Genomic DNA, 26,785 nt, shown 5'->3' on the forward strand with positions numbered 1-26,785 from the left:
AGGGATTAGGTATTATTGATGACAATTTTCATCACAATCCTCTTTCTCACTGCTTTGGTGATGACAGTGTGAAGGATTATTGCATTCTATTGCACATTAGATTTTGCCACCAAGCTGCTGTGATGTTACAACCTTGGTTCAAGTACCCAAGCACACAAGAATTAGACAGGATTAGACCCTACAGATTCTTCGAACTGAGACGAGTGATCATAGCTTCACCAGGAAATGGAGCTTGATTGCATGTCAGAATTTGGGAAGAAGCTGAATGTTAAATACTTATTTGAAAGTGGTATCCAAGCTGCAGGGTACAGTACACGCAATAGAAGTGGTATTCATGCCAATACCTACTTTAAAATTGTGAGCGCTTTGTATGTGCATTGGACTTGGTAGGTATATGTGTGCCGATTCAGCATTTAAAAATATGTATGCATTAGTTGTGTAGCATTAACTTCAATGACTTTGTCTCCATACATCAGTTTGTGTCAGCATATGTTTGTGTATATTTGTGAAGGAGCGAGAATGACTGTGAGAGAGAGACAGCTTGCATGACTCCTGCTGGTTTCCTGCTTATCTAATGAGCAGACAAAGCCTCTCATCCATGATCTGTCTGCCAATGCTCCTGCGTAGGAGGACAACATCATTTTCAGGAATTCTTCCTTTCTCAGCCTCTTCTTTTTTATTTATCCATCATAATTCCCCTGTTGTCCTCTCAAATTTCATGGTGTGGCATGAGTAGGGAGAGTAGAGGATCTGAAAGTCAGGCACTAATTACAGAGTGGGCTCCTGCTGTGAGATTGAGAGACTCATTTACAAAAAAAACTGTGTTAAGAGGCTGCTTGCGTCCCAATCTCAGTGCCATTATCCCTGCTACAAGTCTTGAGCTGAGCAGAGAGATTGTGTATTCCATTGGGACATGAAGCAGGTTGCTGTTGCGGTTTATTTTTACTGACTGTCCAAAAAACAAATAAGGCAGCAGGAAAATCTCCACTCTTCACTGTCATGCTGACTTTCCTTCAGTCCCTTCTTTATGACCTTATGTCAGTCTGACCTCAGAAAAAAGTATAACATAATTTTACTTTTCAGAGCACAAAAGATTTTTACAGGGGCAGTACCTTCATACAAATGTACATCTTTACTTGCAAGTCAATTTCTGTAGCTGTAGTTTCTGAACCTGCAAGTACAATTCTGTATCCTAAATGACCAAAACCCATCAGCATAATGGGGGCCATCATATATCTATCAGTATGCTAGCAATGAATATTTAGTGCAACGCTGATGACGGCTTCCACTGATGTCTTGGCCCGCTGGCAATAGAGCTCAGTGAAACTGTTCTGTTACATTGCTGCCATTCTGCAACATGAAGCACAGACACCCTGTCACACACATATCCCCCACCCCCCACCCCACACACACACACACACACACACACACGCACACACGCACACACACACACCTACACATACACGGGCTCAGTCAGAATCACTCAGCTGCACCTGCGCTCACACACACCGAAAAAAATAACTAAAAACACTGTTTGACATGCAAAGAGAGATTTCAGAGTGCAGTCAGGGTCTACATGTTGAGTTTGAGCAAAAAGACAAAACAATGTTATATGCAGCAATATGCCCCTGAAGCTCTTTTCTGTGATGATTTATTTGGGTGAAGAACAAGAATTAGTGGGAATGTTCTGACAAAGCAATGCACCAACTTTCTGTGCAATATGGGAATGTGCCTGCCTGTGTGTTGTAAGTATTTGGCATAAAGGACTGTGTTGACATTTTGCATGTATACTTGTGGATTAGAAATTGATGTGGTGTGAGAATAGTGCATCTCCTGTCTTGTGTCTCGTGTATATGGTTGTGTGTGTATGTGTGTACATAAGTACACAACTTCCAACCCATTTGGACAAATAGAGCCTAGGGCAGTTTGCAGTAACACTATTTCCATAAATGCCAGTGGTGTCCAGAATACAGTGGCCACAGTGAAGTTGGCTGCTGTGGAAAAACAATAATGTGTGTACTCAATAGATTCTACCAAAGGGCTTTTTATATTTCAGGATAAAAAGACACACTTACAAAATTTGCAATTTGTGAAAAAAAGTAAAATCTTATTTTTTGTGAAGCTAGCACATGAAAAAACAGTAGACATCCAGGAGGGACTCACCAGGCCCAGCAAAATTTGCTCAGTTTCTCCAGGCTGCTTATGTGTCTGCCCATGTGGGTTGTGAATGAGGCCAGTTGGGAACAAATGGGGCTCACATGAGAAAACCATCCTCAGGCCCCACTTAAACCTTTTTGTGTACATTTACTCAGGCTTATGATTAGACCAAGGAGAGCTACAATTAAGCCTCATGAGAAACGCCTGATCTCAAATAGAGCAGTTTTTCTGTCATCAGGCCAGCACTTTGTGGGCTAACTACTGGGAGCCCATTTGACTCCAACAGTTCATTCAACGCACACCTGTCCTCAGATCCCACATTTCAACCTCCACATGGACATGTTGTCTGGACAAGTTGTTTTGTGTATTCTACCCAAAGACCGTGGGTAAACACACTGGATAAGAATATTTCCTACACAACAGCTTGATTTTCTTCACATTAAAGAAACCATAAACCTCTCTCGTAAACAGACCGTTAGCTGTCTATTAGTCTGCTTCACTGTGCTTGTACAGTCAATTTACATATTAATGAGCTTGCGCTCACTCACACTTGCTTGTACAAACAGATAAATACACACACCTGCAGACACATTTTCACTGAGAACATCCTCTAGTGGACAAAAAAAATTTGAGTTGAGTTGCTGATTCATTTGGAGAAAGATATGGGGGAGTTAGAGATTGTTAATCATACATAGGTGGGCCATATTGTTCTCTGCTGTCCTTCGCTAGTTCTCTTGACCTAAGTGGAAAAATGGAGGTCGCCCATAAAGGGCCATAATACAGGCCTTTTATAGTGCAGTTAATGGAGAGGTGTTACTGGTACAGGTCTGCTTTTTTCCTCTAAGAGGATTCTACTCTTTGTGCCTTGACCATGTGTTTTCCAGAAGTGTTTCAAGTGTTTCATTCTCTATTCTGCTGCACTACCACTACTCTAATGACATGCAAGAGTTGTCCTTAGTTTTAATCAAGTTTAATTTTCAAAAGGACTGGCTGTTGAATGAATCTAGATTCCGTTGCTGTATAAATCATTTGAAACTACATTTTGACAGAGGGGTATATGGTTATATCACTGATTACTGGCCATCTGGCATTCACAGCATCCCCAGTGATGGATGAAAAGTAATTTGTTTTGAATAGGTGTTTTGCAGTTGTTATTCTGACAGCAGCTTTTTTTTTTTCTTTTCCTACCATATTTCCTCACTCCCTTCCTCCTTTTCTCTTTCTTTCCTACTTACAGAGAATGAGCTGCAGCTACCTGCTCTGCACCATCCTCCTCTTCGTGGCTGTATTGCTGGCTGTCACTGTAACTGGCACCATTCTTTTTATGAATCACTACCAGGCCCCACCCATGTCCGATGGTCTACCCCACATCTCTACCAATCAGGATGAAGCTAATGCCCTGGTCACTGTTGAGAGAGGCGATGGCTCACGCATCAACATCTTCATCGACCCAAACTGTCCTGACTATAACAGTAACTTTTTGCGTCTGGAGGGGGTGCAGACCTCCCTGCTTCACTCACTAACCGATCACGACTCTGACCTGAAGTCAGTGAAGGGCCAGGATCGGGCTCTGCTTGTCAGTCTGGCTGAGGAGGTAGCCAAGCTGTCGGCACATGCGGGGCAACTGAAAATGGATTATGAATCCCTACGCAGAGGGCAGGGCAGCCTTGGGCAAGACCTTAACACACTGCAGACCGAACAGGGACGCCTCATACAGGTGAGATACATACACCCACTCACCCAAACAGCATAAACCCCCGAGACAGGGAGGCATGCAGCAGTTTTGTAAGGTCATAGTGAATACACCACCCTGTTCACGATGGTTACCAAGACACATTATGAAACAAAGATGTTAATAAACCACTGATATCTGTGCTCGCATTTGTTTTTGACATTTGCATGTAGTAGCATATCGTTTTGTTATCATTATCAAGGCACAAATGCTTTTCACAACTATGTGAAATTGAGCTTATTTTTATGGCAGTTAACACAATGTCCATGTCCACACAGCCCAGAGAGCCAAAGGACTAAGGCTTCTACAGTAGAAGTCAAAAGATATTAAAATCTCAGTATAGAGATGACATTAAAAAGAGCAAAAAACATCTGCTGATAATGATAATTAACACATTTATTTTGGTTATATTACTGTTCTTTCAGTAAATTAAAAGCATGAAATTGCATGCAGAATAGGTTTACACATCTGTTCTTTGTCCTTATTATTTATACAGTAGTATAATATGCAATCATTAGTACAATTGCCTATGAATATATATTTTGTGTCAAAACAAATTTCTCAGACCAGTTCTTTTTAATTCTTAAATGGCTGGTCAACTGGTTGGTGACTGGTTGAGCAGTAAAAACAAGTGAACTTAATCTAGTGAGCAAGACTCACTCCTGAAGTCATGACTAAGTACTGTTGAGAGCTGCCTGAGGACTGGATTGTGAAACACCTATCAATATGTATTGATTGTGAAACCTTAAGATGTGTGACATCTCACTGGACTTGAGAGTTTTATGTTGGCTGGTGTCATTTAGTCCCTTCCTTTTCTTGACTGCAAAACCCAAATACCACTATTCATGAAACGAGCGACAACCCAAAGATGTTATTTCTCTTTTCACTGTACAAACCCAATGACAACTAGATCGCAGTACAGGTAGGGCCACTGAATATTACTCACTCATTCTTGTAATTCAGAAATAGAACAACTTGCACGTTAATTAAGATATTATATCGTCATACTACATACTCATTTCATTTTGGCCAATCAGGCTCATGCTGTCTGTTCTGCAAGAAGTAGATTTCATAGCCTCCAGCCATATGCTGTAGCTCAAACAACTGAATGCATTTCACTTCTGTCACTCCTTTCTTTAAGCCTCTTTAGCTGAGCGTTCAACATTGTTTAGAAATCACTAAAAAACTCACTGGATTGGTCTGCTCTGAATCTGTGTGCTAAGAAACCACTGGTGCCGATTGGTAGCACAATAGAAGCAGAAAATCTTACTCCTGTTAATGTGGTGTAGGTGGCATAGAGCAGTGGGCACTGAGGCTAAGTGGAGATGGTGCTGGCAGCCCAGACACTCTAGGTGATTGATTTCCTCTTTGGAGGCAAAGCATGCGGTGTGCACATCCGCTGTTTCTGCCCGACACCATGGTGTGACTGTATGATCTATAGGCCACCTGTGGCCAGGACTTCTGATTTATATGATGACACAGAGCTGACTGTGCCAGTGTTAGTAATGGCTCAGTGTGCACCACAGCTCCCTGAAGAACAGTTTCACCCTGGCGCACAGAGCGAAACCCTTTTGCTTGCCCCCAAGGTGGTGAGCAGGAGAATCTGATTGGACCGGGTTTAAAGCCAATCTGTTTGGATTTTTCAAATCTCGACATTTTCATTTTTCACAGCTTGCAGCCTCAAATGGAAAGGTACACCAAATCACACTGATTTGCATTCAAATACATATACCTGCAAGTCATTCAAATGGAAAAAACAGCTAAACAAATCTAATGCAATATCGCAATACATTTGGCTTATGGTCAGCTTTCAGAGTGACAGGCCAGATACAGCATGTTATTGGTGTTAATCCATCTATTAATTATTTAGATCCTGCAGAGGGTCATGGGAGGACATCCTATATATATCACCAGTTTTCTTAGGTATTATCGGAAACCTAAATTACAAGAATTGATAGAGCAGTCTGAATTCTGTTTTTGCCGAAGTTGTTTTGCTGTCTCTTTCTCCCCCGTGAACAACTGAAACATTCAGCCATAGGGCATATTAAGTCAATTTACAGCAGTGAAAAGTGAATGTTTGATATATGCTTTCAGTTTTGTTTGCCATTATATCAATTCATTTTCTTGGTAGTGCATTTTCTTTTAATGTTACTATTTTCCCAATGTGTCCCAGTGTTTCAATGCATTTCCTACTCTTTCAGTTACCTCTCAACATTAGCAGCCCTAGAACCGAACCCAGGGGGACTCTGCATCAACACTAACAGCAGCAACATAGCCCATGATTTCTAGATACAACCTTAAAACATGATATTTTTGTCCTGAAACCACATTCTAATAAACATCATTTAGTCCCTTTATTGGTGTTGGTGCAATGATGCTATTGTGAGTCAGACTGAATATTTGTCAGAAAAAAACATTTAAATTTAAGTAGTTTGACCAAATAAAAGACACTTTCTAAAAAAAGTCTTTGAAAATACACAATACACAAAAAAGAAATACACACACACACATGCACACACGAAAATTACCCAAGACTCAAAGTACTAATTGTAAAATCTTCATATAAATGCAGTGTGAACCTTCAAACCTAATGACACGTTTTCTTTATGTGTCTTCAGTGGCTCTTAGACTGCTATTTCTAATGCTCATTTTACAGTAACTAGCACAAACCTGTTTCAGTGCTGTGTTGCATTAAAACTTATGGTTTTTAAGGAAAGAGATGTTTTGTGAACCGTGCTCATGCATCTCGGGCATTAAAAATTGAAAATGGGCTTCCATTGCATATGTCCAGCTGAGACAAAATATTCACTGTATTGACATTGTGTTTTCCCAAGTCTGACTGCAAGGAAATGAAGGCACGACTTACTGATTTCCTTGCACTATGAGTCACAGTTTAACCTGAATTATGTGCCTGTGAAATATTAATGTTGTGGACAAGTGACACCTCCAACCTCTGCTAAGGATCTAGAGGCAACCCTCTGCTTCTGTAGAACAGAAATGATATGCCTCAAGATGTACATTCTGTTCAACATAAAATCTTGTAATGTAATAAGTGCACAAAAATCGTTTAAGGTAAATTACACCACTTTGTTTCATTAATAATGATTTAATTTCACAGCTGGAGTCTTTGCTTTCACCCCCCACCATGCCGACACTAAACCACACATGAGCAAAAGCATGATTTACATAACCTACGTAATGTAAACGTAAATCAGACGTACTATGAAAACATTCCCTCTATGTGTGAAGGGTTTGTCCATCCTCAGGTTAATCGTTTATTGATTGTTCTATTTTTTTTTTTTTTATCATAGGCCTCTCATATATTGAAGATCTCTGAGACCATTTAATCAAAGAGATACTATAAGTGAAACAGAGATTTATATTTGTGGACCATAATATAAGTACAGTATTTATAAATAGTAAATTTAAGTACAGTTGGCTTAATAATCTTACAATCTAATAATCTATAATGCACATATTTTAAAATAGGGACTACTAAGTATATTCAAGGGGAAGATAAAGTACAGTCTATCTGTCCTGTTAATCCAGAATGTTATTTTTAGTTTACTTTCAGAATTTAAAAGGCCCATATTTCATTGAAAAAGAAAAAGACCCGTTCAACTTTATTTTACTGGCATCAGACAATCAGCGTAAAGGGAAAACAATTAGCCACCCAGAGGCACTTGAGGAGGAGTAGGTGGAGTTAGATGAAGATTTGCATCTAGATCACAGCTGCCAAAAGATTAAAAAAATGGAGGGGGTGCTCTAAAATGCAGGATGTGAACAGAGAGATGGTTGAGAGCTGCATGGCTTTTAAAATGCAACACAATTTGAAGGGATTGTCAGAACAATTAGCCTGACTGGACATCTGGTGTTGATATCAGCATCAACTTAGTGAATTCATTTTTCTAAGCCAGCATCTGGCCCGATTAATGGAGGTATTATTTTCATTATTTGTTTGGATTGTTTCGGATGGTTATTTTCTTGATTAATTGTGTTGGTTCTCTTCAATCACTTAATGGTAGAGGCCCAGCAAGATACAATAGGTTAAAATCTTTCTCATTACTTTTCAGAACTTATTGATTTTGAAATTGTTGTGTAATAGTAGAAATGCACTAGAGATTATGAATCATTTTCCAGCTATATGAGTCAAGAGGAAAAAAGGTGGCTTTTAGATGGCTTCTCCTGCTTCTCTAATTTGATCCTTCAGATCCAGTTCACTGGACAGCCATCTGTCTGTTAGGTGAAGATGTTGTGTTAGGCAGATGGTGACTGAATGGCTTTTTACTTGCCACATCCAGCCTTGCAACCTCGCTGTGTTCTGTGACTTTCCCTTACAAGTACATATCTCTAACTTATGGAATGGCCGATTTAGTCTGAAAAGAACCTTAACAAAAACCGTTATTGTACACTTTGTTAAATAATTCAATCTTATGTAAAGCAGTTAAGTTTTTATACGGAACATCAATACAAACTGGATTTAAACTACAGTAACAAACCAAAAGCTTGATTTGTAGTGCAAAAAACAAACAATTGTTAGTGTTTAAACCTTGACTAACTAAAAACATGGCTGCTTGTGTTAAGTGCTGTAGTGTAACTGATTTTGTGCAAAGGCTGCCTAATCAGAGCAATTACATCGTGATCATAATTGATGTGTCAAGTTAGGCATGAGCATTAAGATTGCACTCCTCTGCACACAAGGACATGTGTGTATAACTGGCTTTGTGAGGACATTCATTGGCAAAATGCATTTCCTAGTCCGTTATTCGAACCTTAACCATCACAACCAATTACTAACCTCAAGCCTTACCCTACGCCTTTCCCTAAATCTAATTCTAACATTAACCCTATAACCAAGTCATGTAAATTTGCACAAAGCTCATCTATTAAATAATGTTAAACCCTTTTAAAGTCTACCTCCAGCAGACACAATAAATCTGTCATTATAAACAATGTTACATTCACAACACAAGTAACCCGGTTGTCTTCACTGAATCTTCTTCTCTGCTTAACTGCTGTGCCTCATTGGTCATTTCTATACTGTATGCTTGCATGTGATTTTCTTTATACTTGCATGTGGGCATGTACATAAACGTGTCTTGTTTCTGTCTGTGTGAGTGTGTGTGCATTAAAGCCCTAGTGCCCATGTAATATGATTGTAGTACAGCTTGCTGTACCTCAGAGGTATGTTGCATAGTTATTGAGGCCAGGGAAATGCCACTGGGGTTTGCGGCTAATGCAGTTTTAACATCTGAATATCCTGCAGCTGCACATACATACTTCTGGTAGAAGATTCTGAACATCTTGTATGTGACTTTCAACACTTCAGGTCTTTGTGTGTGTTTGATGAGAGCAAGGGGTAGAAGACAAAATTAAGAGTGTGTGTATTAATCGTTAGGGCAATATATGAAATGACCTTTCTGCAATGAGCAGTGCATTAAGGGCTGCAGATAAGGAAGTGACCACAGCAGATCACAGAGCTTACTATGCTCTCTGGTAGACCCAGCATACACATTCATCACAAGCTTTCCCACAGGGCTCATTGTGTTTCATTTGCCATGGTGCATTATGGGATGGGGAACCATGTGGTATCTTTGCTGCGCAGAGAAGTCTTTTTTTTCTTTGTTTCTAAAGGTCCCTACTGAACTATACAGTTCCAGTGGTTATATGTTTTAGAATTAACTACAAAATGACTAATAATAAATTACTCATTATAATTAAAAGAATTTCCTAAAGGAACCCAAAACTTATATAGACTGCATTAGTTTAAGCCTTTTGTTTAACCTTTCCACATTATAGAAAACAATATGTTTTTTTGACCACATGGTCATGCACTCAAACTTACTTTAAAAACTGTCCTTGCTGGTGTGTGAAAATGCCCTGACGTGACAGCTGGCTACTAAAAAGCACTGCAGACATTCATATCTTCATAATCTATAGCTATCCTTATTGTCAATACTGTTAATCTACTGTATGCCATGTTCTGTATACACATCTATAACATGTTTGTCTATGCTGCAAGAGGGATCCCTCCTTCAGTCCTCTTTCTGGGGTTTCTTTTTTCCCTCTTAGAGGATTTTCTGGTGAATTATCCATTTTGAAGGTCTAGGGACAGAGGGCGTCGTATGCTATGCTAGTTATAAAGTATCTGCAGGCAAATTAGTTATTTATGATATTGAGCTATATCATTCTAACTGGAAATGACTTGAATTCACTGAAACCACATGGACTTTAAATCTGTATTCATTTCTCCCACTCTGTCTTTCAGCTGTTGTCAGACAGTCAGATCAACATGGTGAAGGTAGTGAACTCAGTCAGTGATGCTCTTAACGCCATGCAGAAGGAGAATGTGGGCCTGAAGGCACGTGTCAAGGCTGACTTGCAGAGGGCACCGGTCAGAGGGGCCCGTTTCAAGGGATGCTCCAATGGTAAGAGAAATGAAGCTTGGCTTGACTAGTTACCTTTTGGATTGGACTCTTTCTTTGTACATTTTGTTCCTTTGTCTCTGCAAATATAAATACGTCACATACATCACTGGCTAGTTATATGTTTGACCTACTATGTCCTGTTCAATGTCACAATCCCTCCTTCCACTATCTTAACTCTACTGCCCTGTAAAATTATACTCCAGTGTGTTCTGTCTGTCATCCATCTCTCCAAACCAACCTCTGCTGGTAATATCAGTATGTTTCACTGGCTACATCTCATCCATATTATCCATGGCCTTGGTAGAGATGTGAAATTTTTATTGTACATGAGAGATGACTTGCATGTCCACTGGGCTGTGTTTCTGAGGCAGAGAAGCGCCTGAGGGATTATCCCATTGGAAAGCTTTTAACCATTCACACTATACCCGATGGCATGCCCCTGTTGAATTTGCTTTGCACAGGTAGCCAAGGAGCTCAGTGAAGGCCATTCATGTATAGGATACGGCTCAAAATAATAGAGTAAGAGACTGTATGTGCTTTTTGTGAAAATGGCATTACTTGAGAATGTGGAAGATGTACATCTGCAAACTCCAGAGTGAGGCCATAACACATTTTCAAGGTTTCATATTTACTTTTCCTCTAGGCCAAAGTGTTGTACATGCCATATTAAACGTTTTATTAGTATCCTATCTTACAAACACCATACACATCATCATCAGCCAGAAATTAGTCTTTCTAGTAGTTATATACTAAATGTTATTATCATAGGTTATTACACAACATTTATCCACAGTTCTGCCTGAAGTCAGATCTGGAAGATTAACCAAGCCTTAACAATTTACATAATGAAGATGTCGAGTGAAAACTACACTTACAGTCAAAAGTTTGGACACACTTTCTCATTTCATTGAGGTTGTGTAAGTCCAATTCTGGTGATATTCAACTTTTCCTAAAAAGACAGAAGTGTGCTCACTGAGCTCCTATTCTTAACTTTAAATAAATAACTCAAAATAAATAAATAAATAGCACTGAATTGCCTGAAAAAGCTGTTAACAAGGCTGTTTTTCTGTTGAAGCTCTGTCCATGGTGCTGATAACAGTGTCATGCCTAACAGTGCCGTTCAGAATTTTCTTGTCTTAACCAAAATTAGGTCTCGAGCAATCAGAAAAGAGTTACTTGAAACATGCCAATATGCGAAAATTATTAGTGGCAATGAATAGTAAATCAATTAGCAGCGCTGTTATATCACACTAGGTGTTCTAGCACAATTGTGTAATAATTTCTTCATGCTTTATTTCAATTTCTTGTCTCCTGGCTCTGTAATTGTAAGAGCGACGACAGAAACACAGAGACAGGATGAACATTTCAGAAGTTCCATCTTGAGTATGTTATATTAATTAATGTATTATATTTTGCATGTGGTTGTGAAAATATGTAATGAAGTCTTTATGATGAAGGATAATTATATATGAGCTCTATTTATTTTCAAACCTCATTCTTCTTCTCTCAGCATGGTTAAGTCATCATCCGGTACAGGGCTGCTAGATGATTGCTGTTGAGTATGGCTCATAGGCTACTCATGTCCTCATTATTTCATACAGAGCCTTCTGGAAACAGGTGTTCAGTTCAGTCAACTGTCTGTTAGTGTAGCTGTCTGTAATATTTTTCCTACATGAGTTCCACCATTTACAGCACCGTTATCTAGAAAATAGTCTGTATGTGTTTACTAAAATCAATGAACATTTGGAAAGCTTTTCAGGCTGTTCAACTCCTGAGATAAAAAAAACAATTTAGTTTTTGGAAAAGGGTTATTAAAATATGCAGATCTTTTCATTAGTGATCACATAAAGAATATTAATTAACAGAACACTGGACTGTGAAATACATTTCATACCAACGGCTCCAATGGCTTGAGTTTACTATTTTTGTGACATGGCTGCAAAAGATTTGCTATGAGCACTCGCAAGAATTCATGACTGTGTGTATTTCTGCATGTTGTCTGCAAAAAAGCATTTAATTTGAAACCATAATCAGCATTTGTTCATAAAATTAATCCTCCTGTCCAGACTCTGTACAGGCAAAGGAGGAGGCAATTACATTCTAATCTTAAACTATTATTTGCAATCTTACTTTTGTGGCTCAATTTGTCAGTTTTACCTTTTAGCCAGATGTTAGCTAATTAAAATAAATCTTTAATAATTCCACTTACAATTAGGCTACTATAAATACTGTGTAATACTCAGTATTTCTTTGTTAGAGAATTTATAATTTATAGCCACCATATGTGCAATTCTTGTATATTCCATGTAAATATCCACAAAGTGATGTACACTGACCAATTTAAAGTATAGATACCCTAAAGCTATATAAATGTCAGGGGTAAAGCTTTACAGCACTCAGACTAATTGACCAACCACCAGCTAGGTTCAGCACCATGGAGAGAGCTTGGCATAGATTAGTTTCTGCCCATCTGTGAAGAATTGTTCTACCCTCTTACATATGGTTTCTGTCTCTGTATGACTACTAAAAAGATCTATATGCAGGTTTCTGCTCTTTATGCATTTCAGAGCTACAAACAGGACAGACTACAGCTAGCGGCAAGTCAGTGTTTTCGTGGAGCACCACTTCAACGTTTTAACAAAAATAGATACACTAAACTAAAAGCTTCAACAATAAAAACAATATAATAATCAAATAGGAGATGGACCCTATACAAGATTTTTAAATGCCTATATTTAATATACAATATATCTTTCTTTTTATTATTGCAGAATTCTTTGATAAATTACAGCACTTACGATTATATACCTGATGTATAGGCCTATGCTACACCAGAGAAGCAGATATCATTATAGTGCTACAGGTACTGAGTAGTTACTAATACGTATGTATCCATTTGTAATTCAATTTGTAATTAAATAAAAACTATATGCACACATTTTCATTTTCTATGACCATGTCTGTATGGCTGTGTGCATGTGTGTTTAAGCATGGTTCACAACCATTAATATGTTTGACTGCCCGTCTGGCCCACTATGCCTAAGTATTTGAAGTGTTCATCTCTGTACTGTTTGCATTGGATTGGATGTTAAATTAATCCATAACTAATTACAGTGAAAACATTCTCAGCTCCGACTGCAGCAGAGGTTCTAAGTTAGATGAAACCACTGTAGGAGCCCTTTTTTTTGTTGTGCTGTTACACAGTGGTTTTACCACTGACATGATTTGAAAGTCAAAGTCCATTTTTGTCAGCAGGAGGCATGGAAGTATTGGACTGACATTTGGAGGATTTTTTTGGTTTTTATTATTTTTGCTGCCACATAAATTATTCATTTTCATAGGTAATGCACTTTAAACAAAAGCCAAAGAATAAATAAAAGTTAGACGCATGACATATTCATGGTTCTGAGCTTAGTTGGTTCATGGTTCAAACTGTAATGCTTGTCACCTAATGAGCAGTGTTAGCTGGAGATGCAAGGACAAGCTGCAGTTAAATTAGTCCAGTTCCTACTGTGCAGTTGCTGCGATGTCAAAGTGACTTCCTTTGACGGGTGTGTGTGACTGAAAGTTTTGTCACCATGCAGAGTCAGAACAGATACTTTCCCACCCCACTGCCAACCACACAGAGCAGCATGTGCACACACTCACCTGAAATATACATTTAAATAAATGTCTGCCTTAAAGGATAGTCTGGTGATATTCTTTGTTTGGCTTCAAATTCCACAGAAACACAAAAACCAAAAATTATCTGAACCTACTAAGAATCTCTGTCCGTGTACTCAAAGCCTAATATGGCATATTACTGTGCCTCACAGAGCTCCACTGTTGTCCTTAAATCACTAACACATCACTGAGCCACACCATCACATGGGCGATGTTTCACTATGAACACTGGCTGTCATTTGCCACATCCCGTTGCCAAAAGTTCTGAATAATACACTGAAGATTAAAGTGAAAATAGGATCCAACAAATGCATTTTGTGCATCTAATTTACTGAACTACATTCCCGATTGTTTTTGTTAATTGTTAATTAGTCTTTTAATAAAATATAGTGGGAAGCAGGCAACAAAAATCCTATCCATACATGCTTGTGAATGTTAATGTGCATAGTAGACAATGTGATTATAATGGGACTGGCCAAATCACAAAGAAATGGGATGCACCTTGTTATCAAGCCCACCATCCCTGCCAAATTTGCATATTGAGATCTGATCAAAATACAAACAGAACTGTGATAGGAAAGAAATTGACAAACAGTAGAAGACCCAAATTTCTGTGTGAAATTTTGTGCGTATCACGGCATGAAACAGGCCAAGCTAAAACGAGGATTTGCATGGAAGAAATACTTCTGTCCTGTAAAAGATCATTAAGCTGAAAAACTCTGAAAGCCTCTGTTGCAGAGAACAAATTTTTTAAATGATGATGATAGCATCTTTTTACAGGTCCCATGGAAACTAAACAGCTTCAGTTTTCTGTATGACAAAAAGAACTGGGAAATGCTACAGTTTATAATGAAAGTTTGAGCTTATTAGCTGAGGCTTATGTGGAGAGAAGGAAAAGCTTCAGGGAGACCAAACATTTTATGTGTATGGACTGTAAAAATATCTTGTATGACTGTTTCAAGAACTTTCCTAGCTGTTTTAAATTCAGGGGTTTGACCCTGTGAAGGCTGGCATAATAATCTATGACACTGTCCTCATCACACAGTTCCTTTCCTGCTTCCTGGGGAATAGATTTTGTATCCTTTGTGCAAGCTGGGTTTCTCACTCACAGACAAGGGCGCTACTGTTCTGCTCTGCTGTAGCCTACAACCTCCCTGTCTCTGTCACTTGTTTTCTGCATTAACCCTTCCTGGATCCTTGTTCTTTCTGTCTGTTATATACTCTCACTAGTCTTTCTGTCTCACTGAATGTGTTATATCACTCAAAGGTATATATCTCCTCACTAGGTAATACTTCTTCCTTTCTGTCTTTTGCTTTCTCCTTTTTCCTACAACTTGTGTTATCTCAAATCTGTGGCTGTGCCATATATCTGCTTCTCTTCTGTGGCATTGTGTCTACACTCCACTCTAGTACCTTTCTGTCTTCATTTCAACCTACTTGCATTCCATCTTTTTAGAGGTTTTATCTTCGACGATGCTTAGACTGTTCCCCAGTGTGCCATGCATCACTTGCCCATCTGTCTCATCATCTGTCTTTTTTGCGTCTTCCCTCTCAACACAGGCATTCTTGACCTCTTCATTGCTCTTTCTATGCTTTTCAAAAGCCCTCCTTTTGGAAAACAATTTAGAAAATTACTTGATTTAACACTGAGATTTCATTTTGACATGATGACTTCACAGCATAAAACCAGACTCATTCTTACGTTTACTCTATGAGCTCCTGGGCAGAGACAGAAGACAGTTTGTGACAAATGAATATTCATGTTTTCTGCATCTTTATTACTGATTCCAATTTACCTCTTCAAGTGCTATTCCCTTTTCAAGCCACATTGGACCTCATTTATTTCACCTCTCCCTAGGCTCACGTCCCCGTGACTGTGGTGATCTCTATGCCAGTGGTCAGAGAGAAGATGGCATCTACTCTGTATTTCCCATTCACCATCCTACAGGCTTCCAAGTCTACTGTGACATGACCACAGATGGAGGAGGCTGGACGGTGAGTCAGATAAAACACACATCTATTACTGTAAAGACACGTAGACAAAGCTCTTAAGCTGTATGTGTATTTACCCAATATACAAGAGTTCACTTTGTGACAAAATTTTTACGACAGTTACATTGAAGATGAAAATGAAAACAGGGAAATGGATGAGAACTAAAGCTTTTTAATTGTCTGTTTTGACAAACCTGCTTTTCATTTACTTAATAACCTCAAAATAAGAATGAGTCACTGAACAAGAATCATTCTAACTGCAACATTCAACTCCATCACGTCAGAGTCATCCAGTACATTAGGTGCTACACTGTTTTTCTGAACACCAGCTGTGATTACAGGTGTAGTGCCTTTGGAATCTCATGTATTAATCTGAAAACGTCTCATCAAATTGTTATCACAGAAAGGAAAGGATGTCCTAAGTTTAAAAGGGATTTGATTGAAAATATTCCATTATTTTTATGCTTTGTTTTTCATTTAGAGAAGAGACTACTAATTAGTCACATTTAGAGTGAGAGTGTCAACAGGTAACAAATTGAAAGGAAAATGATTAAAAAGAGGCAAAGCCAACAAAATAAAGCACCTAGAGACACAATAAAACTGAAATGTATCCCATGAATCATGGTGACACTTTTTTAGTAAAGTGTATGGTGCTATAAATTAGTAAGTAAATGGTGCCATAATAGCAAGGCAAGAAATTCAAAAGGTAGTGTAAGCAGACAACTCATCATGTAACAAAATTATGTAAATCTAATAACCAGGATGCAGTGATGCTAAGATTCCTTATTAGCTATAAAGCTGGGATGATAATAGTACAGTATAACCAAAGCAACATGCACAACCTGCACACAGAAATAGTTTCCTTTTTTTTTTTTTTTTAATTTGGTTTTGTCATTGTGCTCCAAACTCACAAAAAACGTTTCTATTATAGTTAATGAATGTCTGACCTGTTTCTGTTCCAGTTTTGTAGAGCTTGCATTCTTGCCTTTGTATTCTAGCATTTTGAGAAGATTTTGTATTATAAAGGTAACATGGAAAAAGATATTTAGAGTTTCTTGAAGTGTGTCTATTTCCTTGATCAAACATTTGTCAGTTGTCTGGCCTTGCTAAAGCAAACCTAGTTGTTTAAGTGAGACTGTATACTGGAAGCCTGTGTCTTTTGGGAATGAGAGACAGCGAGGTGAACAAACATTGACACAGAGCTGTTTGAAGTTATATTTGGAAGTGTGGTTTAGATGTATTTTACTGTGTTTACACACACACACAGACACACACACACACGCAAATGCACATACACTCACCATCTTATTGGTTAGAACCATTTATTTCCCTTTGTTCTGAAGTGTACTGTAGCAGTCCTCAGGGAGAGCAGAGCACTTCTTAATAGAAAACTAAGTTCTTTACTAATACTTAAGTTTGAAATTTCAGCTGCACAACTTCATCACAGCTCTTGTTTTATTTTGCAGTGTGTGAGCACCCAGGGGCAGATGCTTCATGCTTTAAGGGAATAAATAAATGTACTGCAGATAGTTACAAAATCAAACCTGCTATTTTCTATCAGTTTGTGGGTGTGATGCGATTTTGTTGACACCATTTTGATGGATATTTTAAAACTTGTATGGACATTTTTAAGGCTTCCTCTAATGAATGTGTGAACATGTTAAAGAGGTGTGAAAATGTCTCCATGATTTCAAAAAGAATCATTTCTGAAATTCGTAAATAGCTTAACTACTGCACCAATCATTTGCTGCAAACACCTGCAAGTTGCGAATGTATTTGTCTGTTTGTTCTACAATTAATATTTCATCAATAAAGTATGTGACCTGGGATGTAGATTCTGCCATCCTTGCCTGTTTTATAAGGCATTTCCACTGCACATTCAGCACACACTTTAACTCAGGTCACTGCTACATTGGAAGGACAGTGGACAGAATGCATAGGACGCCATTATAGAATAGATTTAGGTGCTGCATGTTCTTCAGTGGGTATATGCTTATGTCTCTGCATGAATTAATGTTTGCACCAAAGTGTGTAGATGTACAGAAGAAACAGCCTGTGTGAGCATGCATGCGTTCATATCAGGGTTTCCCACCTATTTTCATACAGTGCACTAATGTCAACTAACAACTCTTTGCATATTCTCCTAGAGAAGGATTGACCTAGCAGCTCAGATTGATGTGATAAAGAGTTACTGATCCTGCCTGGTGTGTTGAGCTGATTGTGATAACGCTTGAGCCTCATTAAGAGATCAGCTTTCTGTGATCCAACAGGGGCAGGTGGGGAGATGCTTGGTGAGTTGAGTGGCTTACTGTCTCTGATGGCTGAGCTTAAATAGGGAATGAGACATATGCTACCACCTCATTAGCATACTTTGACATGCCATAGCACTGATACAGAGACTGCTGCAGTCAGACTGAGAGACAAGCAGGTTACTTAGAAGAGGGAAGGAACAGAGCAGAGAGCGGGACTCAGATGAGACTGAAGAGAAAGGAACTGACGAAAACATCAGATGTGAAGAGAGAGAGAAAGTGTGACTTGCAGATACAAAAACACAATAGGGAACAGCAATTATATTTTTCTTTATGCCCTGAAATACCTTAATGCAGTTATAGCCTGTGACAAAATCTTTCTGTTCTGTAAAATGGTAGCTCTTAGGGAGACTCTGGGATAAAGCACCTGTCTGAAATAATGGTGATCAGCAGAAGCATGTTAATGTGTGCACATGCAGAGTTAACTATGTGGCACATTGTCAAAATGTCCATCAAGATTTGCTTAACATCTAAGAAAATGTCACAGAAGTCCAGATCATCAGCTTTTACAAAAGGTGCAAGTCACAGGAATAACTTCTGGGGTGTAACAGCTCATAGATATGTAAATGTAATTTCTCTTTTTTTCCTTTTGAAGGTATAAGGGGTAGGTTTCAAACAAAATGTTTTGTCCTTTACTAGCTATAGTTTATAGTGTGTTTTATGACGCTGGCCATTACATCAACACAGAGACAATAAATACCACAGAATGTATTATAGGTTGAGTTTACAGTCATTTTGTCAGCTGTCAGATTCAGTAGATTGAAACTGGGCCCTCTCTGCCCCCCCTCAGTAGAAATGAGGAAGGCGGAGGCAGTAATCACTACAGCTGTAGTGTAAGTGTAGACTAAGACACCGCCCTGCTAATCAAAACAAACACAAAACCTCCTTAAAACATGATTGTGTAACTTTTATAAAAAAGAAATAAGATACTCATTGAAAAGCTGAACATTAGGGGTACAAGGGGTATAACTTGCACCAATGGTCAACTGAGGTAATTTAGTTTTCTCACCTCAGCCTTACTTGACTAGTAGCTTACTAATGCTAGCTAATGTTTGTAAGATAGATGCTACTGTTTGTAACTAACATAAATAAGAGTTCTCACTCTGATTCATTTTCTACCTGTGAGCCTGTAACACTATGTTTTCAAATGTCAAAGAGTACAAAATATAATGCAGCAACCAGTTTCTGAAAATTGTGTCAATTAAAGGTTCCCTGTGGAGTAACTTATTGTGGTGCCCTGGGGTTGTTTATGTAAGTGGATGCACATTTTGTTTATCTTCTACATTCACATAAATATGCACATGCATTTGAGTATGTAGTGCCAATGGTTGCACTATGATCTGATCTGCATATGCTGGTAACAAGCAAACATAAACCTCTAAACTATAGAGGATGTGTGCACAGCATTGAGGTAGAAAACGTGTTTACACAGTAGCTTATATACAGACATTTACACTATGTTGTTGTATGTTACACTGGTATGTGACAGATGCCATCTTTGACAGACATCCTGGGCAAATAACAGCAAGTAGCAGTAATGCTAAATAAGACTATGCACAGAGTTAGCGAGGAATGACCTGTGTTAACTGACAGCAGAGTTTAACTTAAAAGCACAGAAGCTCCCTCACGCAATTAAAATGAGCATAAAAAATGACATTGTCACAATGTTTGCCTGCTGCCCAAGTTAAAAGCACCGGTGCACTCATTTGGTTTATTGTTTTTGCAACATTAGCATGTATCCTGCTTTATTTAAAATGTACCTGATACTGGATATATGCCAGATATGCTACATTCAAAAATTCATGTTAGCAGAGAGTAAATGGGCTGAGATTCACAAACTGTGTATTCCCACAAACTGTGGTAATACAAGATTTAATCAGTGTTATTGATCAGCCACACTGGATCATAAAAACAGATGCTGTTTGCCAGGTAAGTTTTTTTTTCTCTTTATAAGAGAAAAAAAAAAAACCGCACACCCTGACACACGTTCTATCCAAAGCCATCAGTTTATTTCTCTATCAGCTCCCACACCAGAACTCCCAAACTGAAACACACACCAAACACAAGTCCTTAGTAATATGCATTGACCAACCTTAGACACACAGAAACAGTTTGAGTGATCTTACCTTAAAACCTTAAAACCTGTGTTTATTCTTGCACTTCATAAAATCCAGAGCTTTGACCAGCAATCTGATCTGTTTTCTACCTCATGCCTGCACAGAAATCTTGCAGAAGATGTGAGTCAGAAACTCATTTATAATCCTATAATTACCATTTGTGGTCATAGTGGCTGCTGTTTTACAACAGCTGTGTAGTCTTGCTTACAATAACAAATTACCCAGACTCATATTAAAATTGTGACTGAAGCTCTAATTTGTCATATACAAAAACTACTGTATATACTGTCTCACTTGGGAGAGAAGCTAGTGAGGGTTTTAATCAGTTTAACACAATCTAAGTCATTACTGGCATTTGGTGTTTTTAAAATGACATCTTAATAGTGACTTCAAGACAGGAGACAGTACAGGTTGATGTGGATGGTTGTCAGAAGAAATTGGTTAGTATTTCTCCACTGCTATAGCTCACACCCTGGAGACTGTCTGTCCACAGACGTAGGAGGGATGATGGCAGATAGGACATAAAAGAAAAGGACTATCATTACTGGGCCCCAAGCCCCTCAACACACACACACACACACACACACACAAACACATGTATCACACACTGCTGCTACAGAATGAGATGTATGATACAAAATGACCTTTTCAAATAATCAAAGAAGTATGCATGTCTACATTGAGGAAATGTGTGTTCATATGTGCTTACAGATCCACGCAGTCTCACACACATACTGTAATAACATACATACACATAAACAAAAAGCCCCTCACTCAGATAAAGTAATCCTTTGGGCATGTGGTCTACCTGTTTCGGCAAAGGGCGATTTCACATTCCATTTAAATACAGCCTTGCAGCTTAGGGGTAATGTCTTCTATTATTACTATTTTATTTGTTAAAAGGAAAGGACTAAAAATGACCGGAGCATAAATAATGAATGAGAGTAGATATATCAGAGTGCAGTGTGGAGCTGCATTATCAAATGGTGCTTTTATCAGAAGTACTGCAATCACACTCAAATATTCAATTCAGCTAAGAACTGAAATGTAAAAGTTTGAGATTGAATGTATGATTGTGTGCATGTTGTATCACTCCTTTAGAGGCTTGGAGTGGCTTTTGAGCTATGCAGAGTGTACGTTGTAGCTTTTCAGTATCTCTATCCAGCTCAGAGGTTCTTCAATATTTCATTTGTGTTAGTTTATTGCTTTGTAAGTAAAACGAAAATCCAGGATGAATGTTTTTAAAATTGTGTCTTACTGTAAATGTAGGGAACTAAATTGAAAACTTCAGCGTACAATTTAACCATTGTTATAATGGTTTTCCTGCTGTTTAGAATCAGAATTTTATTGAGAATTTAGGTTGTTGTTGTTTTTTTCTGGACGTTTTTTCATGCAGACATTTACTGGGGAGAGAAGACAGTTCATTGTGGTGCTGAAAGAGAGCATATCTATTGGTAGCATTATCAGAGGCAGTGTCAGACATCCTTTACGATATCATTTTTATTATTAGTGCCATTAGCTGGGGTTGGTTGCAGGTTATGTGAGTAAAGGTTAGGCAGTTCTGTCAGGGCTGCTGCAGGGACATTCACTTATTTTGTATTTTCTCTCTCTTACGTGAGCACACACATAAATAGGTCTTGCTGCAATGTTGTTGCTGTTGGACCTTTATACTATATATTTTATATTGTATAATATTAAAACTGAGACATTGTTTACTTGAGTTCAGTTAACAGAGTTAGGTTTGTATTTTCAAAGCTCATGTCTTAGACACGGTCAAATTACTATCAACTATTAAAAGAACTATTTATTCATGTACTGGCAAGGAAACTTACATTCTTAAGGTGAACCAGCAATGATTTGCAGTAAATATACTTTCATTGTACTGGATCTTTATCGCGGTTCTTTAAGAGTCTGTGTCTTCAAAAAGTCTTTGCACAAACTTACCGGTGCCAGCCTGGTTTCTCTTAATCCCATAACCCAAAAAGAAAAAACAGGTTTTTTTGTTTATGTGATGTTTCAAAAATCAGGTTCCTCCTGAAAGCCAGAAATAATCCTTTCATTTACAGTAAGTACATGTAAATGCAGAAATTTTGTTTGCATGCGTGTAAGTGAGAGAGGGAGAGAGAAAGAGAAAAAGTCTTTGTGGCTGATTGGGTTTCTCCTTCTGTTCTTGTTTGCTGATGTCGTGTTCGCAGCACATCTGTCTTTCTGATAGGATTATAAAACATTCACCAACAGATGTTTGCAGTCCTCTTTGAAGACAGCGATCCTCTAGACTGCTGTGGATTTATGAGTGCTTTCATCAAGACAGTTTTGAATTTGTCACTTTATCATCAATATTCTTAACAATGTAATCAAATTGTTAACAATTCCACAGTCAGTCTGTTTTGATCTATCTTGAATCTGATGAAAGGACGTGTGGCTCAGACCTGACTCAAAGCTTGCTTCATTTATTTGATCTGCTCTGTTTTTCAGTACTGTATTTAGTAGTCCCACATATTGTATATACCTTTTTTTTCTCATTTTTTTCTATCCTACTTTGTCTCTTGTGGCTGATGGATCAATCCCTCCCTGATGATGTTACCAATCTAATCAGTCTGTATAGAGCAGTGGTATAAATGGCATCTGCTGCCAAAGCACCAAACATATAAACACAGTGTGCTGACAGTGTGCACATGCCAGGAGCTAACAAGCTATTGGCACATTTCCTATTTTCCACCCAGTCACATGCCAGATTGTAAATCTTCTACAATCAGCTTCGAAATGCTTGTTACTGATTCTTCCCTGTGTTCTGGTCTGTCAGTCAAGGTGTCCATCTGTGCACACTATGGGCTCCCAGTAGCTGACATAAAGCCTGCTGAAGAGCTTAAGGCAGCTTGTTAAGTAACCTTCATCTACTGCAGCGATTACACGAAGCTTAATGTGATCATGCCAGTGCAGTGGCCCCTTAGAACGTCTTGGGTGTGAGGGTCGTTACGGATTGAAGCTTTGCTTATTAACTCTGTATGGCCACTTTAGATGACCTCCATGTTTGGAGGGTGAAAACAGTTTACCTACTGGATAACTTACACATGCCATTTACCATCTGGAGTGTGGTACGTAGCTCTTAAATAGTCTGAATTTCATCAAATGTATTTGTAAAACCGGCTGTTTTTCATATTCTTTGCTGCAAAGCATTTTTTTCTGGAATAGGTTGCAGTCTTGAAACACTGGTTTTATTTTTCTCAAGAACAGTCACAAATTTCCCTTGACTGTGGAGGGAAAGTACTCTACAAGAGTCTTCTAACTGTCAATACTTAGTTTATGGTGCCTTGCTGACACAGACACTTTGACAAAACATGTTACAGCAGCCACTGTCCCCCTCAAAGGTATTTTCCTTCATCGGTATGGCCTGTCTGCCTACGTGCTGTACAGTGTTACAATGCATCAATAAAAAAGCTGGTGTAGAAAGACAGTTATTTTATTGTTCAGCTTTTGCAGCACAACTAGGCAGCTTTCAAATTCAAAGGTGGGATCAGTAATGGAAACGTAATATATGTAAATGTAAGGTAAACCTAGGTTAAAATTTCAGGTAAAGGTAATTGGAGCTAATGAACTGAAACATAAAATACTTGGCAATATGTATAAGCTGTACTGTATATTAAGTAATTTGTGATTTGAACAGATTTTTCTACTGACTCATAAACACTGATTGCACTCACCATATTGTGAGCTATTAACTGATATTATTGAATTAAAAACATTTCCTAGATTTTCTTCATGACGTATTTTCTTATAGGAAATATGTGCAGCTGCAAAAATAGTAGAGGTAATTGTGAAACATCTCAGAGAGATGGGTTGTTTAGGCTTTGTGGAGCATGTAGAACAGCTTGTATAAAGAATTAATTACCTTAGAGCAGCATAGAAAAGGGATAAAGTTGAAACACTGGAGACAGACTGATGGAGAGAGAACTGTCCCAGAATTATTCTTTCATATTTAGTGTTGAGATGGTGCACAAAATATATTATCTGTCAGTACAATTGCAATAATAAAATCTATATGGTGCTTCAAATCTTCCAAACCTATGGTAATTTCTGCTATAGAGTTAAATATTTAAACCAACATTTACAAAATTTAGAACCTGATTCCTGCAACTCCACTGCATTGTATTAAATATTATTATTCTGTTTGCTAATAGTATGCTAGTATGGACACAGGCTGTAGTCATTATTGATCGTGCACTTCAGTTTTTGGGTGACCTTATCCTGTATGCTGTCAGACTTTGCAGACTTTGCTCAAACATTTAATAAAATAGCTGCTGTGTCATAACAGCAGAGCACATTATGTGTGCTGCTAGACCATCACCTGCCCCACACTCAGATAGAACAAGCCTGTTGGTTTCTGACCTTGACAGAAACAACTTTGATGTCAGGCTCTGGCCTCCAGCCAGACATTGTGTGCAAGGATTTTTCAGTTGGGATGTTAAGCTGCATGTTCTACACACACACACACACACACGTTTCAGTAACAAAAGTAGGTGCACAAGCATTAACATTTGCATCCACACACATGTAGTGACTATGACTTTGTTGGTTTTCAATACAATAAATTTATACAGGCATATATAAGAATGTAAATGTATGTACACATGCAACACATCCTGTACAGTGTCCTGTACATCCTGTAACATTGCACCATCAACATCATGCACTTTCCAAATCCCGTGCTTCCTTCCACTTCTCAGTTTTGTTTGTTGCCCTTCCCTTTTGAAACACATGAAATTAATGTTTTTATAGGGAATACACACTTACAGTACTGTACACAAAGATATACACACAAAATGAGAGAGAGAGAGATTCTGACCTTCAGGGTCAACATGCAATTAAACCTTTGAGTGGCTCTCCAGTCTTACAAGGATGCTAGACATGGGAGGAGGAAGGGCCAGCAAGACAAGACTGTTAACCCTAATCCGAACTGAACTGCTTGCTGGATAACCTGCTTTTGTGAAGTGCTGCTTTATGTGACAACTGACCACTAAACCAGTATCTACTGTACATTTTATATTGTGAGTGTCTTTCCTGGTTGTGTTTCACAATGGCTTTCTGCACTACTGGAACAATGCTGTTATGAAAGCACACTTTTTCAGTTCTTTCCATCTCAAATCTATCAGACATTTTTGTCACAAGTCAGGTGGCTGTACATTGTATATAGAGCCAGACAGGCTTAGAGTTTTTCTGAGATGTGATGATATGACACATTGTTCTCAAAGGCCACAGATTATTTGGATAAAAATTAGAGTTGGATAAAATCTCTTCATAAAGACTGGCAGTAGTCTGACACATCTTTCTGATTTCCTTTGGTGTAAATTTAAAGGTTTTTCTTTCTCTGTGTTTTCTCATCAGTTTTTGGATTGAGGAGGCACTTTGTGAAATTGTCTTGCAGGGGATAGAAAAAACAATTATGAATGAATAAAAAGGAAAACCTCCACCTCATTTTTAATATAGCATTATACATTTAAGTCTGCTCCATTTTAGCTAATTTGTATGTAGTTAAGATGAGGCATAAGAGGAAGCACAGAGTAAGATGAGCAGGATAGAAAGTCATAAATTGAAGGAGAATTTAGTGGCAGCTATGCTTTAATGTAGTGACTATGCCAGGGTAGATTGTTGTTAAGGTTTTGATGTAAATCTCATCAGTTAATCTGGCAATCAGCAGAAAACACTAGTTTAATTAGTTTAATTATGACAACATTGCTTTTTTGTAGCATGAGACTTATTAGCAGGTTATTGACCCTGATGAGTTATATGTGTTATAATTTAATATCACCATGAAAATATTTCATTGCAGTAAATGTCTTTTAGGAATCTACAAATTTTCAGAGTAAGTAAATTATTATTCTAATTAAGTCTACGCTTATGGTTGGCACTCTATAATAATAATATATAGAAGACCAGACTTATCATTACAGGACTTGGGGTTTGCTGCCTCAATTTACTTGAGTATAGTGGCTGGCAAGAGTTCAGAATTATGCAAGAAATCTGTCATATTTTGAAAGATTTGATGGGAAAAATAATGGACTTGTAATTACTTCAGGATATATTGTGTAGAAAGACATGGAAATGCTGTCAGGTTGAGTTTCCTGAGAGAGTCTGACTTGATCAGAAAGATGGACTTTAATCTGTTGGCAGAATATAGGTTTTGTGATATCTCTGTAATAAGTAAAGAAATCAGTCTTTGATATTATGTCGAACAAATTCAGAGAGCTCTAAATGAGGAGGAATCTAACTTCTTTAAGGAGGAAAATCCCTGAAATTGCTAGATAGTTTTGATAAATGATGATGATACAGTAATGATGATTAAGATGATCATGATGAAAACAATTATGAGGATCAAAATGATGAGGATGA

At 38.1% G+C, this 26,785-nt stretch overlaps 1 protein-coding gene across 2 annotated transcripts in view; it reads left to right on the forward strand.

Moving 5' to 3' along the window:
* Positions 1-26,785, forward strand: part of fibcd1b (fibrinogen C domain containing 1b) — a 74,827-nt gene that overhangs the window by 21,658 nt on the left and 26,384 nt on the right. For both annotated transcript variants that reach the window (XM_026297900.1, XM_033325482.1), the window contains 3 exons: positions 3,395-3,874; positions 10,158-10,317; positions 15,839-15,975. In XM_026297900.1, coding sequence (XP_026153685.1) covers positions 3,395-3,874; positions 10,158-10,317; positions 15,839-15,975 — 777 coding nt within the window. The remainder of the gene's footprint in view (positions 1-3,394; positions 3,875-10,157; positions 10,318-15,838; positions 15,976-26,785) is intronic.

This window comes from Mastacembelus armatus, chromosome 12, assembly GCF_900324485.2.
Source record: "Mastacembelus armatus chromosome 12, fMasArm1.2, whole genome shotgun sequence".
NCBI lineage: Eukaryota > Metazoa > Chordata > Actinopteri > Synbranchiformes > Mastacembelidae > Mastacembelus > Mastacembelus armatus.